General features: G+C 40.1%; 1 protein-coding gene across 1 annotated transcript; it reads left to right on the forward strand.

Moving 5' to 3' along the window:
* Positions 1-507: 507 nt before the first annotated feature.
* On the forward strand, positions 508-13,484 carry lin52 (lin-52 DREAM MuvB core complex component). The gene is made up of 6 exons (XM_088432331.1): positions 508-532; positions 1,572-1,646; positions 1,730-1,767; positions 1,845-1,911; positions 2,024-2,107; positions 13,159-13,484. The coding sequence occupies exons 1-6, from the start codon at positions 514-516 to the stop codon at positions 13,212-13,214; spliced, it is 339 nt and encodes a 112-aa protein (XP_088288457.1). The 5' UTR covers positions 508-513; the 3' UTR covers positions 13,215-13,484.
* The last annotated feature ends 1,928 nt before the right edge of the window (positions 13,485-15,412 follow it).

The raw sequence follows: 15,412 nt of genomic DNA on the forward strand, positions 1-15,412 counted from the left end.
GACACATTTATTATAGTTGTCCACGCCACCGTCTGCGGTCCATTTGCGGCCTGTTACTGACTTTTCGAGGGCATAGATTAACCCTTTAGGCGCCAGAGTTCAATGTATCACAATATGAAAACGTAGGTCGATAATGTTTAGGTATTTTGTGTATCTTATTCAGTGCAATTTTGCTACTTGGCGCATGAAGGGGTTAATGATGACAAGGCTGATAAAAAAGTGTAAAATCAGGTAACACTAGTAATAGATTGATTTTAGATATTTTCGGAAGGAAACTGGCAAATTTGCAAAGCAATGTGAATGGTACGGTTATTAATAATATGGTTTTGGAAGCAGGTATAAACTTAACATAAAAAGTTATTAAAGCTACAAAGGTAAATGACAATTTTATTCTAAGCAATTTAATCTGTACAATCCTAGCGGCTCATAAAGGGAATTACACCCATAATTTATTTATTTTTTCTAAAGCGCCCGATGCTATTGGTTGACTTTTGTCACGTGCTCATTTCGAAGATGGCGTCTCCAAATGGAGGTAAATTCTAATTCTTTACCCAGACGTTCTGTGTTTATGTTCGTATTTTGCGATTGTTTCAGACAATAACTCGTCCTCGACCAAACCCAAACTTCATAACGGGTCAAATTCTACATGAACGCTATTAAAATCTGCTGTTTAGATTTCTGTTTGATGCGAACGCTTCAAGTGGTCGTAATGTTTGTCGAATGGATGTTCAACCGCAAAAGTGGACATTTGACACACGTAGATGAATAAATGTGCTTGTTGCTTAACTGCTAAAAATGTAAAATATCTTCTTGTGACGCACGAGGTTGAATCGGTTGTTATTATTTTTTTTAACAGCCTGTGTCTACTCTATATCGACATTAATGTTCTGGTTATCAATGATAATAATATGGCGTAACGTTCGTTCATATGTGAATGCTGAAGAGATTAACGCACGATTCCTTGTTTTTTTTTGTACTACACTCACTTTTTCAAGAAATAATTTAATATTCGTTTTTATTTTGGCTAGTGGTTTAAAACTTTTATCGATTTTGACTGAATGCCAGATCAGCTTGAAAATAATGTGTTATTCCGTGTCAATTCATCAAATCTATCTACTAATGCCCTGTAAATATTAGAGTTAAACACTGAATAGATGAACGCATTAATTTCAACTGATTATTATTATTATTTCCAGTACACTAGCAATGCTTTTTGAAGCTACAGAAAAATGTTCGTTTTCTTCTGGGCTTGTAGCACATTCATAATTTTTTCAGTTTTCCTTTGACGGTTCAAAGTTATTGTGAAAAGAGTCAACAGGAAAAATTCAAAATATTAGGTCCCTGCTTTCAATAGATTTCTTATGAAAATGTATTTGGATAAAGCGTAGTTTTGACGCTTTTTTTTTGCAGCCTTCTTTGTGCGACTGCCACACATTTTATATAAATAATGATGTCTGTGATTTTAATGTAAATGTTGATTATAGTTAAGTCCTATACTGAAAAACTACTTTTAACATTACCTTAAAATAACAGGAGTGTTAAAATAACAATCAAATTTCTTGTCTTGATAGGTGAAGATTTCGAAACCTCATTGCTCAGTTTTGAGAAGCTGGACAGAGCGTCGCCTGACCTTTGGCCCGAGCAACGTAAGGCCTCATTTTCACGTCTGTCGTTTCCCATTATCGGATTTCAGTTGTTCGTTTCCTATCTAACTCTTCTTTTTACGTAGTTCCCGGAGTTGTTGAATTTGCTGCGTCTTGTAATAATGTGAGTTTGAACATTCCGTTAGTGCTTCAGAACTTTTGAGAGGTTCTTTTAGTTGATGTGTGCTTGTGAATCTGCAGCCCATCACAAATTCTCCGCCCAAATGGATGGCTGAGCTCGAGAGCGAGGACATCGAGATGTTGAAAGGTAAGTAATTGAATAATATTATGACAAATATGAAAAGAGGTCAGAGGAATAGTGGAAAAATGGACCCGGATAATACTGTGAATCATGTAAGGATTTTTTTTTTCCTCTGCAGAATTGGGCAGTTTGACAACAGCCAATCTCATGGAGAAGGTCAAAGGTCTTCAGAATCTCGGTTACCAACTCGGTTTAGAAGAATGTAAGTTTCACTAGCAAATAATATTAATAACAATGGCTTCCAGGCAAGTATGAAAATCTCAAAATTTGAATACTTTTGGGTCAAACTTTGAAAAAAACTATTTATTATACTTTATCTTTACTTTTTAAATTCACTTTTCATCAATATGTTTATAGTTGACCCCTGCTATTTGTAAAGAATTGGGATCAGCTCATAGCAAAAAAAAACAAAACATTGAAACTCAGTCAAGATCAAACATGTCATTTCTTATTTGGCCACTAGATGGCAGCTGTTGCTTTCAAATGACAAGCAGTTAAATCCATCGTGATCCTAGGCAGAAATGAGTATTTGCAATGAGCCCGCTTAAGCAAGTTGACCGTCAAAATAAAAGATTTAGGTCAATCTTGTTACAGCGGGGAAGGTTGCTAACGCAGTCACGACTATGAGTGCTGATAATAAAACAAGTGCAGGATGCATGTGATGCATGCAAAATCGACTTTTTAATCCTTTCCCCTTTTACTACCTCCATTGTCATAATCCCGCTGGAGTGTGGATTAGAGAGCTATAGCTAAGTGCTCGAATTTTCCAAAGAGAAAATGGCAGGTTATTTTTCCCGCGAAATAACACACGAGCCGAGACTGCCTCCTACGCCAGGCTCATTTTTCACTTGCCACCATCAGTTCGGTTCAATTCATTTGATTTTCTGGACATATTTCCGAGGCCGAGTGTATAGACGTGTGTCCTCTGCGGTGGACAATTCGTTTTGGGTCCACATCCATACATATCTTTTGAGTCATTGCAGTTACCTTACTGAGTCCTAGTGTCCTCAGTAGAGGACAACCTGGCCTTTCCAATGACTACTCATGTGCTTGGCTCGGATGTATTTCTCTTTTCTGTCCAAAAAGGACACATCCGTGGACACAAATGAATAGGGTGAGTCCCAGGAGGATATAGCGGATGAAAAAAAGTATTCACATTCACAATTTACATTTTAAAGCAGTGGCTGATTTTTTTTTTTAAATGCTTTCAATGTGTTTAATTTGTTGGAATTTGGCAACACTCTTCTCCATGATGTCAAGTTTTGAGGACATATTAACATACAGCGTTTAGGAAACAAGACCTGGTTTCTGCAGGGGTCAGCAAATCTCAAATTATTAGGTCATGGATTTTTCTTTAGGCCGATGTTTGGAAGAACAAATACATATTAACACATCATTGGCTTATTAATTAAAAATATATATATCATGAATGAATTAGCATTTATTTTCTCGCAGTGCGTTTAAACAGGCGACAATTATATGAAGAGTTTGAATGGGTCAAAAGGAATTACACTGCCAAAAATCAAATAGATACCATTTTTTGATTTTATGGAGTGCATTGCGTGGTGTTATTTATGAACTTTTTATGGCAAAAATAACCGCGTCACAAGGAAAAGGAAAAACGACTAGTGAGCACGTTCAATACACTGAGGCTTTCACTGACCGCTCACAATGGGGGAAATCTGAAATACACAACGGGCAACAAATACAAATATAACTTACGAATACGAACACAAGAAAACAGGAAGAATTTACAAAGGTGAGATTTATTCTGTTTTGCTATAGTTTTTACATTGTCGCCAAACTGTTGGTGCGTCCCTTACACGGTAACATAGAAAGTACCAGAATTAAAATTAAGGGTGTGTCTCATAGCCAAATGCGTCCTGTAATAGGGAAATTACGGTAATTTGGTCTTATTTTTATGTTTAAACAGCCGGCCGATTAATTGGTCGGGCCCTATTTTTTATGCGATGGCTGTACTCTTGTTTTTCAAATTGAGAGCAAATTAATTGGAATGTTAATCACTATTTTTAAATTGTATTATAGTGAAACGTTTTATGCTGTTTTTTGGTGGGTTTTTTTTGTTGAGTTTATAGGAATGGGCATTGTTATTAATGATGTAATTTTCCAGCGGACGCGCCAAAAAAACAAACAAATGTTACACGATCTACTGAAGTTGCAGAGCATAATAATGCCCCGCAATATCTCTACAAATGTAGTTTGAAAGTTCCAATAAGTCAACATGGGTGACACAGCACCGTTTCAAGTCATGTTTTGGTTTTACATCGAAAAATGCTTTGTGCCGTTCGAGGAAAGGAGAAAAAAAAAATCATAGGGGCTACATCATTAAAAAGAAATTAGGAGCCACCGATCTAGTCGGTATGAAGATGTTTGCTGTCACAAGTGCAAGATTTGCAATCCCGTCATGTAGCCTCGCTCGACGGGGCACAATGACGGTTATTATTGGTGTCGGAGCTGCGCCGTAATGGGGGCGCCTGTTTAAGGCTTCTCTGGTTTAATTTTCTCCTTTTCCTGGCTGTCAGGGGACGCCTTGTAAATCTCAGCTACTTTTTCATCACGTTTGCCGTCTTGCTCGGGACCCGTAAACAAGACTTGGGTCGAGAGCGCGGCAGAGCGAAGGCGAGGGGACGGGATTAACTGCCCCTCCCCCCGCGGGCGCGCCGACCGTTAAAAAGGAGGCTGCTTAATGGTCGGGCCACAATCAAGTAGTGAAAACTCAGCCGGTGGTAAGAAAGCTAACCCGAGACAGTTTTTAATAAAACGCATAAAAAAATGTTCCATAAACCCGTGTTGATTTTTTTTTTTTCCATGACACTGTCATCCTACGCTCATGTTAATTCATCATGCAGGATGCGGCACATTCTTAGTAGGATAGACGATTATCGGGGACGATATTTGTCAAATTGGTGCATATCGGAATTATCGTTTCTTTTTTTTAATCAAGCTTACTGCCAATAAACCCGACTTTATGGTTATCTCGAATCGTGCATTTCTCTGACTGGCTGTATGTAAGCCTTGCTCCGGCACTGTCCCGCTCATAGCAGCATCTGATTGGTTAGCCATGTAAAAGCCAGAGCCAATCAGGAGTGAAAGCCATATATGGCTGCACATAAACTTTACAACCAAAACAGGAGTATTTTTCCTTCATTATTATTATTATTCTCATATTTCAATGCATTCTTTTTCCTGTTTTTTCCTGTTTTGTTTTTGTATTTTTTGCAAAAGATCAAATCCTTTTACGGCTATAAATATTTCTTGATTCCTTGAAACGAATATCAGCTAACAAAATGTGCAACCTCTCGCTGCAAATAGCTTCAGTGTGTTCGAGCAAATGTGCCATAAGTATTGAATTATTCCTACAATGATTTTCTATCGGCCTCCTTGACTAATTTTGGGGATCAGGCCAGGAAAAAAAAAAAAACTATCGGCGGATCTCTAATTCTCACCGCCCTCCCGCCCCCTCGCACCAATGCCCCCAACAGTGGCTCCCCGACGCCGACCTAGTCTATTCCCATTGGGTTTTGACGCGTGCCTCTTCCGCGGGCCCAGCTGTTACTCCTCCCAGTGATGAATGCTTCTGTCGCGGGCCGCCGAGCGTGGGCAGCGGTCCCCGGGGAAAGCCCCATGCTCTGATAAGTGTTGTTATTGGAGGTAATTGAATGCTGAGTGTTCCTTTGGGAGCCTGGCAAGGGCCTCCGCTTATGATTTGGCCCAAGCGGTGACACTGGTGGTCCATCCTGCCGGAGGCTACAGGCCAACGCTGGTAAAACCACGCTTTTAATTAAAAGCGTCCAGGCTTGGCTCTGCTCTTTAACTGGCATTACTTTTTTATTTTTTTTGTCTACTTGCACTCTTTCTACTCGAGGCTCTTGCGTGTCAGGTGCTTTCAAGATTACTGATAGACTCCCGAGTTGACTGCTTTCACCAAGGCGGAAATGGACTCGCGAGCACTTTTCGAGTGGGTCCAAAGCGGACGTTTTATCATCGCGGACTGAGATTTTTATCGTGGGCGGTTGATAATTGTAATTAGTTACACTTTATTAAAATTCATAGTGGGTTTTCAAAATGAACAACTGCCTATATATTGCACATTGTCACCTTAAGGGCTGCACGAATATGGCTAAAATATGAATCACAATTATTTTGGTTAATATTGAAATCACAATTTTTAAATACGATTATTGATCATGTTTGGTCAAACGTGTCGATTTATTGCCTTTTTTTTAAAACAAGCAGTGTATGAGCAAGGCTTCAAGGCTTGATATTTACAAATAATAAACTAAAATGTATCAACAAAGTAAATAATAATTCAAATAAATTCACCTAATACATAGCAAAAACTTGGCACACACGGCAACACAGCGAACTTACTTACTGAGTGCCAACCAATGAAAAAAAACAAAGCCTACCTAGAACCAAGCATATTGTTTACTTTTAAGCAAATGTTAATCAATTAGCAGTCAAAATGTCATTTTCGGTCATTTCAAACCGAATTTGGATTTTTCAAAATGGGTCTCAATTGAGCATGGTATATATTAGGAATCAGTTGAGATAAACCCGACGTCATTTCACTCTGGTAAATAATATATTAGGGTGAGAAGAGGAAAAGCTTGTGTCATGCAAACATGGGAAACATTGCCCCCCGGTGGTAGGATGACAAAGTGCTTGATTTGACATGTTGCGTCTGCTTTTTAAATGTTAATACTGCTCAGTAATTTATTGTGGCAGCGTATATCGTGATCTCATTTCAAATTCGATTATTTGTGCAGCCCTACTTCCGGGTAGAACTTCAAAATGTAAGGGTTTGTTTCCATACGTTATTTGCGATGGTGACATTTATTTTGAAGCATTGACTGACCTTCTCACCACATTAGTCGGCGCGTTTTACTGTCATGCGGCACACTTTGCTGTGTATTCTTTCGCACTTATGGCCCAAAAAGCCGCCAAAATAAAATCTCGCGGTGTTTTCATTATACATCTAAAAACCTTTGCTTGGCTTCCTTTTTCTTCCGAGTGTGTTTTGAATTCCTTTTTTAGAAAGTTGTTAATTAATTGTGAATACATGAAAGTGTAATCGTCAGTCGGAGCACCTGTCGCCCCTCCTCGCGCCATCCCCTGTTGCTTACGCGAAGGTGAGCCTGAAGGTCACCTTGCCCCGACAGTTCCTAATAGCCCCGCTTTCGGCACCTCCCCCTCCGCACCCCGAGGATCAATCTCCGGCCTATTAGAAGCACACCGCCATTGAATATGATTGCATTCACTCGGCCCAACTGGCGCTTACGTGCCGCCATCAATCCATCAGGGCGGGCTGACCAAAGAACGGACGGCGCTTATGAAGTGCCCGTGCTGACAACCGCTGAATGAGGACACCCTTCCCCGACGCCTAATACTCTCGGCTCATCTTTTCACCTCCAGCCAATTGCTTCTCCCGCTTCTATAAATGCGCTTTGCTGCACAATCTGGCTTCTCCGTTTCCCTTTTTTATTTTTCAAATTCCACCTGCGCCGCTCTTTGATTTCAATTCCCTTTGTTAAAAAGCATAATCCGGCCAACCAAATGGCCTGAATGCGCGCGGCAGGTTGCGGCTGCGTCTGCGTTCGCATCCCAGACAGCGTCAGTGTTGGCGCCGTGTGAAAGGAGAAGAGGCAGAGCTTTACGAACACACACACATACACGCGCGCGCGGCCTGCCTGCCCGCCTCCTCCCTGAGCAGATCGGAAATGACACCTCATTTCCATAAAGGCATTAGGAATTCATTGAATTTTCCTTCCCAGCTAATCATAGTCCGGGCGTAAAACCTTTTGGGCTTTTTAATGAATGATTCTTGACTGATTGCCTATTAATAAGGACACCTCTTGAGCAGGCATAGTAAGGGGCCGGGGCTGGGAGGTGCAGGTGTTTGTTTTGGTGCGTGTATGTGTGCATCAATGCGCAGTGGAGGAGTAACACCCCCCCCACCCCTTCCTCCCCCTGCCCCGACTGGGACATAAAGAGGAACCAGTGGCTCCCTTGGGAAATCACAGCTCGTGTCTGCATCTTAAATATCCCTGTGAAGTATCAATAAGTGGGTAATTGAATTTTGAACACAAACATGAGCGTCAGGTGTATGCGTCGCGAGGCGGGCGGGCTTGAATGTGTGCGAGTGTTTCATCTCCCCGCGGGCCCCCACCCAGAGAGGAGGGCGAGGAAAGCGGGATGTTAAACCCATTAAATAAAGCTTACAGGCCGTACTTGGTGACGGGCGGCGAGGGTCAGACCAGTTCCTCTTAGCTCTTAATGAAAGCGAATCAGGGGCAGGCGAGGCCGGGGTCCGGGACTCCTCTTAACCCAGGTGGTCATCTGTCTCTGGGGCTAACAGGGGTCCTGCGCCTGACGCCGTCCGGAGAGGGGCGCGGCGGGTGTGGACGATTACTCTCGTTTCATACGCCGGGGGGGGGGGGGTGCGGGGGTGCGGAGGGCAGGGCGGCTGTGACAATGACACCCAGATCAATCACCATAAATGCGCCCGAGTAAGATGTTCCACTGCAGCGTTTCTTTTTCATTTACATTCCGAGCACTTGTGATTGACTCCAAATGGAAATGATTTAATGACGCAAACATTTCACTTCTGACAAAGAATTTCCGTCCAGGTCTTTTTTTTTTTTTTTTTTTTTTTTCAATTTAGAGAAAAAGCCAGCATTTTAAATAGCAGCGTAACACATTCATCTTTTTGCACATCTACAGTAGTTTAATCTTCTTAACGACAATGTTTTCAGCAGTAAGCTTGACTTCTATAGAGGATTATAAGAGTCTGGTGGCAGTGTACAAATAGTCAGCCCCCACTTCGGCCATAACCTTTACAAACTCTCTTTTTAACAGAGTGAAACCTCCAAAGTTAAATGCTCTAAAGTCTTTCCCCAAAAATTTAAAAAATTGTTGGTATGTACTGTAATTTAATGTAATATAATACACCATAATAGTTCCCCAAATATAAGACACACTTTAAAAAAAAAAGTCGGTATCAGTTGGCTCTTAGCTGCCAGTGCCTGTTGCATGGCATTATTTTTAATAAAAGAAGCAAGCAGACTGAACCAACGTCAGAGTTCACCCTTGTTCCCATGCAGGAATGTTTGAATATACTTGCAAGTACCGAAACACTTAACTGACAAACTCATTTGAACGGAATTGTAAACTTATTTGAACGTAAATCGTTTTAACATGCTTGTAATTACATTCGAATTAGGGATGATTTTCAATATGTCAACAATGTATTAAGGACATTACAAAAAAGGAAATCCAAACGTTCTTTTTTTTAATGTTTTTCACACTTTTTTTTTTTTTTTTTTAAATGTAAAACAACTTTTATTATGACTGGAAATGCAGTGTTTTAACAAGTACCATAAAACGTTTAAATGTTCTCCCGCTGACTGTGTTTAATTTTGCTATTAGCACACCGAACCTGAATATATATTTGATTTTTTTTTTTTTTTAATCTGTGTGCTTTGCTAGCACTTTAAAAATGGAAATAAATAAATACATGAAATTTTCCTTATTCCTATCCCTCTCGATTCCAATCAGTTGAAAATGACATGATGGTTCCCAATTTGCGATATATATTTACGTCTATATATGTTTGAACGTACTTGCAAGCATATAAACACATTTGACCGGCTTACACTTTTGAACTTATGTTCAAACGTGCAACTCTACAAAAAATAATGCCGAGTAACGCCGCATGTTCACAGACTGGTAATTAACTTTCACACTTGTTGCAGTCAAGAATCACGTTAACGTTTATATAAAGTTAATGAAGCTTTTGTAACGTGACAGCTTGACCGAAAGACATTTTACGTACGCTCAATTATTTTAATGGATCGTGTTTGACTTTGGAGGTTCCCGGATAGCGCGGCGGGCAATCCTAACAAATTGCTTGAAGGCAATACATGATGGGATGTCAGTAATTGCGTCCAGTCTACAGTTCCCCGATGAAAGCACATCCCAGTTAAATGATAATGAGATGGCGCCAAATCAGCAGGGCAAGGAACAAGCCCGGGCAATCCATAAGGTGTCATTTAGTATGGATGGCAGTAGTAACAAGATGCTGATTAACTTAGTGCAAAATTAGTAATTGACCTTTCTAATCAACTAAACAAATCTCCAAGTTCCCTTAATCAGTATTGATCTCGCACGTTGTATGACAAAGCGCGTGTTTGCGCGCGTCCGCGTTGAGCGCTTGCGTTTTCCAGGCGGGGGATTGGGTTCGGTTTTTGTTCATCCGGCGACCTGTCGCTACCGCGCTTTGTCTTTTTGTGTTTTTGAGCTAACTTTTTGCATGCCAAAAAAAAGTCGGATTGCTTACTGTGTATTTCGCACCATGTAGCACATCGTATTATTCAGGTGTAGTCTTAATTATGAGGTCTGGATCCGTATATCTTCCAAGTATTACAAAAAAAAAAAAAAAAAGTTTTTCCGTGATCAAGACGTAGTTTTTGAGAGATGTCTAAAAAGCAGTATTTTTGCAAAAAGGTGATGGAAACACCTATAAATTGAAATTGTGCTGCATTTGATTTTTGAGAAATTTAAAGGCCTTTTTTTGCGCCTTGTGTTACGGAAAATTCGGTGAAATGGTAAACACTTACAAATGGAAACTGTCCTGCACTCGATTTTTGAAAAAATTAAAAGATTTTGTTTGTGCCTTATACGACGGAAAATACAGTAAAATAGTAACGGAAACTGAAATTTCCAAAAGAATCAGAAAAAAAAAATCCGCTCTCATGAGTAGTTATTGAGATGTTTCAAAAAAGCAGTATTTTTGCAAAAGGGTGATAGGAGAACCTACAAATTGAAATGTACTGCACTCAATTTTTGAGAAATGAGACTTTTATTTCCGCTTATGGTACGAAAAATACGGTCAAATAATTTTGAAATTATTGGTATTTATTGAGAGGTGTCTCCAAAATAAAATATCGCAAAAAGGTGATAGAATGACTCAAATTTTAAATGATACTGCACTCGAATTTTGAGGAAATTAAAGGCTTTTATTTCTGCCTTGTGCTACGGAAAATACGGTCAACGTGTATTGGAAACGCAGAAACTTTTGTTCCGGAAAATTCGGTAAAATAGACACAGAAACTGAAATTTTTCTGCTCTCATGTAGTAGGTGCCAAATGGTAATGGAAATACCTACAAATTGAAATTGTACTGATATTTGAGAAAACCAATCGCTTTTATTCGCGCCTTATAATACGGAAAATGCGGTCATTTCAAACCGCCATAACCGCACCATCGTTTACGAGCGACATAAAACTTGTTTGCTCTGACAAAGATTATTCGATAGTTAGTCTGAGATTCTTGACAGGCTGCACATGAAAACAAACTACTGATTTATTCAGTGAATCGTAATTAATAAGACTCGCGGTGGTGTTGGGGGGGCCTCGGGAGGCGTGGCACGTTCATCTCGTGCTCATCAGAAACCGAAAAAAAAAAAAGACCTGCGCGCGACATCATAAATGAAATCTAAAAATTAACTGCCGCAGACAGTCCTCAAGCATAACTGCCTCTCATAAGAACGCGCGGCTCCGGGGGTCATCCCGGTGTAATTGCGTTCAACCATTTTGATGACTGTTTCAATCAGACCCGCGCGCCGCGTGTCCAGCTGTGCCCCAGATGTTTAGGGCGATGGGAAGAGATGGCAAAGTGCAAAATTAATTTGTGGCGTTTGAATTAGCGTCGTCTTTAACCTCACGGCAGACACCTCAAGGTGACGTTGAGCCCACCGCAACCAGCGCCATTATAATTCCGTAGCGGGCATCTCATCGGAATTACCAACTGGGCCCGGATTTTTCATTAGCCGCCTTGCGCGGGAGGGAGGAAAAGGGGGGAGGGGTGTTTTTCAGCTGCAGACAGTTGTCTCTCACAGGCATTATGAAGGTGGATGACATTCTGCTTAATGCCGTTTTGTAATCAGTACTCGCCGATGCCCCGTCCATTTATATTGTGTGATGTGCAAAATGGAGTCACAAAGGTAATTCCGGCTCGGCGGCTCATAAAAGCAACAGCGCGGCCAAGAGCTTCTTCTCATCTTCAACAAAGAGTGATTATACTACCTGGAGCGTGCCTTTTCTGTGATGATACGGGAGGAAAGTCGCTGAAGTCTCCGTAGATACACGAGAAGCGTTTGCAATGATTGAGAACCCCCAAAAGACAACTTACAAATAGGGTTGATTCTGGTATTGATCTGTGGTGTTACTCATCTGAAAAAATGCACCTGATGGGGACCGGTGACTCAGATTCGTATAAGTCACTATTTTGGGAGAGTTGCAGCTAGGCTTAGACTCGTCCAGTAAAGACTCAAGACTTGACTCATGCCCAAACATTTTTGTCCTAAGAGCTCCTTTTTCGGCATTGACCAGGATTTGTTTGAGATATTTTGTGTCAGTGTTTTGGTTTGGCTACGGGCCAATAGGAGGGGTTGGATGCACTTCTGAAAAAAATCCACCAGAGATGGGGACTCGTGACTCAGACTCAGTTGAGTCACTATTTTCTGAGACTCCTCCAGTAAAGACTCAAGACTTGACTCGGACTCTCCTTTCGGGAGTCGTGAACAGTGCTAGTCTTTTTTCAGGCACGCCCCAACGTTTTTGTCTCAAGATCTACTTTTCCAGCAATAACCAGGATGTTTTTTTAATATTTTATGCGCGTGTCATCATTTAGCACGAGCCAATAGGAGCGGCCGGGGTGCTGTATTTTGTCCAATCATTTGACCTTTACAACAAAGGCATTTCACATCACAGGGAAAACATTTGAAGAAGACACTAGGAAGCTGAAATTTCACCCAGATGGTGACAACACGACCACTTAGTTATGGCACTATTCCTTGGCTAAAATTCTACGAATCGAATGTGGGAAGGGGACATGATGAAATTAATCGAGACATTTTGCCTCTCAGTATTTCTCCTCTTATCTTGATGCTTTGCACACACATGCATAATGTTCACGCGCGAGTGCAATCAAGCGACTCACGAGGCTCCTCTCTCTTTTCCCTTTTTTTTTTTGATGTTGTTTACCGTGTTGTGAGCGAACAGATGTTTGCGTAAATTACCTTCCCAGTGTGACACCGCGCGTATTAAATTCATGCTTTGCATCACTAATGGTGCGGCTCAAGAATGGATGGAGCTGCAGGCGAATGTTGATCGCAGATTGTTTGAAGTTACTCGCTGAAAAACTTTTTTTTTTTCCCTTTTTTTTTTCTAGCCAGAGAAATGACCAGGGGGAAGTTCCTGAACATCTTGGAGAGGCCGAAGAAGTGACGTCAAATGACTTTTTAATGCTTCCCTCCCGTACTCCTGCCGGATAAATCCAATTAACTATTGCTTAAAAATATGTTTAAAAAAAGGAGTAAGAACAAATTATTAATGTAGAAAATGGTTCTCTGGCCGCGGTCCGAGAATCTCTTCATGTTCTATTTTCATTCACGTTGCACTTGAGTTCGGAAAACCTGCCTTGGTTTAATCCTTCTTATTTATGTACTCGTTTTCATTTTAACCATGCATTAAATTTTGCTGCTTGTTTTGGTATAATACTTTGCTTTTTAATCAGAAGGGGCCTTTCCACTCATTCACCTGACACTAAAGCCGAGAATGAAAGTGAACGTTTAGGTCGTCCGTTCCCGAATCCATTAGTTTAGGTAATTTAGTTCAACAGTAGTCTTTTATTTTAGGTAATTAAATACACGGTAATCCATTACTTTAGGTTTTAAATTAATAAAGTACTAAAATTGATTGGCAATTTCAGGTAAACAACTCATTCCATCCCAAAGATGTATTTTTACGTTTTCTTAAGTCCATTTTTTTTCTTAAATCTTGGTGAAAGGAGGTTCTAAAAAAGGCTGCTTCTAAATGAATTAGGTACTAAATAAATTACTTGCGGTCATAAGATACTAAAGTAACCCCGTACTTTTGATAAATAAATACTAAAGTAATCAATTATGCTTGGTTATTAAGTAGTAACTTAATTGATTACTTTATGTAATGAAAGACAATAGTAATCAATCACATTAGCTACAAAGTAATCGATTACTTTGGGCGCTAAATTAATCACTTTTGTATTCAATGACCTCATGTAAACTATTACAGTACTTTAGTACGGAATTCAAATAGTACTGGCCATTTTTAGACCCTCAAGTAATTAATTACTTTGAGCAATCAAATACTAAAGTAATATTTTTTTTAAAATAATGAACTACTATTTGATTAGCAATCTGTTGTGAGTTTAGGTACTAAAGTAATTGATTAGCCTAGGTGATTAAGTACTGAAGTAACAGATTGTTTTAAGTAATTAGGTACAATTGAGGTAAAATTGAGTACTTCAGGTACCAAAGTACTAAGGTAATCGATTACCTTATGGGATTAGGTATTAAAATAATTATTAGTTTATGTGATCAAGAGCTGACGTAATTGATTACAGACGAACAGAAGTTGTAATGTAAACAATTACTTTAGGTACAAAACAATCACTTTCTCTCTTCTAAATCTAAAATACGAAAATCGATGACTGCAGTTCCAGAAGTACAAAAGTAGTTGATTACTTTATGAGATTAAATACTAAAATAATCGATTAGGCGATCAAGCGCTGATGTAATTGATTACAGATGGAGCAGAAGTTCTAAAGTAAACAATTACTTGAGAAATAAAGTAATCAATTTCTCTCCTTACTGAAGTACTCAATCTAAAATCCTAAAATTGATTACTTCAGGCATGAAAATACTAAAGTAATTGATTACCTTACATGATCAGGTACTAAAGTAATCGATTACTTTAGTACTTAATTCAGTTTTAGCCTTTTTAAACGCTCCTTTAACCAAATGCTAACTAAATACTTGGAAATTACTTCTGATCGCATGTCTGGTCTCTTATGATAATAATAAAAAAAACGTAAAAATATATCTTTGGGGTTGGTTAATTAGGGCAATAACTGGTCGCAGACAACAAAGAAAGAAGCTTCTACTTTAACGAGCTTTGGAAGCAGGCTCCCTTATACACAAAACATTGCGTAAAAATAATATTGCTCATTGTCGTCAGCTTTAATCAGAGTTGACATAATTACTAAGACCATTTCTCTTCTAATTAGCACACTTGGCCGTTGTCGGAGCGAGCGCTCAGGCAAAAAGAGAATCAGACAGGCATGCCGAACGGGAAACAAAAAGAAGTTGCTGGGCCGTAATTAGGTAAGACAATGCCTCTGACTGTTCCCGGCTGGAGATGTCGCTCCGTCTCTGGCCGCTCGCCGCCAACAGGTTACACTTCTCTAATAAGCCCCCGCTCGCCTCCCCCCTCCCTCTCCTTTCACACGGACGCCGGTCGCCTCTGCTTGGGCGACTTGGCCTCCCGCGCCCGGCCGGGTCACCCGTCCCGGCAGCGCCCATCGTTTGTGCGATTTAGTACAAACGATGTCGTTTTTTTGACAAGTGTATCCGGGCGCTTTCGTACGAGTGAGAGCGACTTTTCAT

The sequence above is a fragment of the Hippichthys cyanospilos genome, chromosome 14, assembly GCF_059441005.1.
Source record: "Hippichthys cyanospilos isolate Australia breed blue-spotted pipefish chromosome 14, RoL_Hcya_1.0, whole genome shotgun sequence".
Classification (NCBI taxonomy): Eukaryota; Metazoa; Chordata; class Actinopteri; order Syngnathiformes; family Syngnathidae; genus Hippichthys; species Hippichthys cyanospilos.

Bases quoted from the DNA above. Each gene is read 5' to 3' on its own strand.
- lin52 (XM_088432331.1), top strand. The intron at 1,912-2,023 runs GTAAGTAATTGA...TTTCCTCTGCAG, and splicing joins GGACATCGAGATGTTGAAAG to AATTGGGCAGTTTGACAACA. The intron at 2,108-13,158 runs GTAAGTTTCACT...TTTTTTTTCTAG, and splicing joins CCAACTCGGTTTAGAAGAAT to CCAGAGAAATGACCAGGGGG.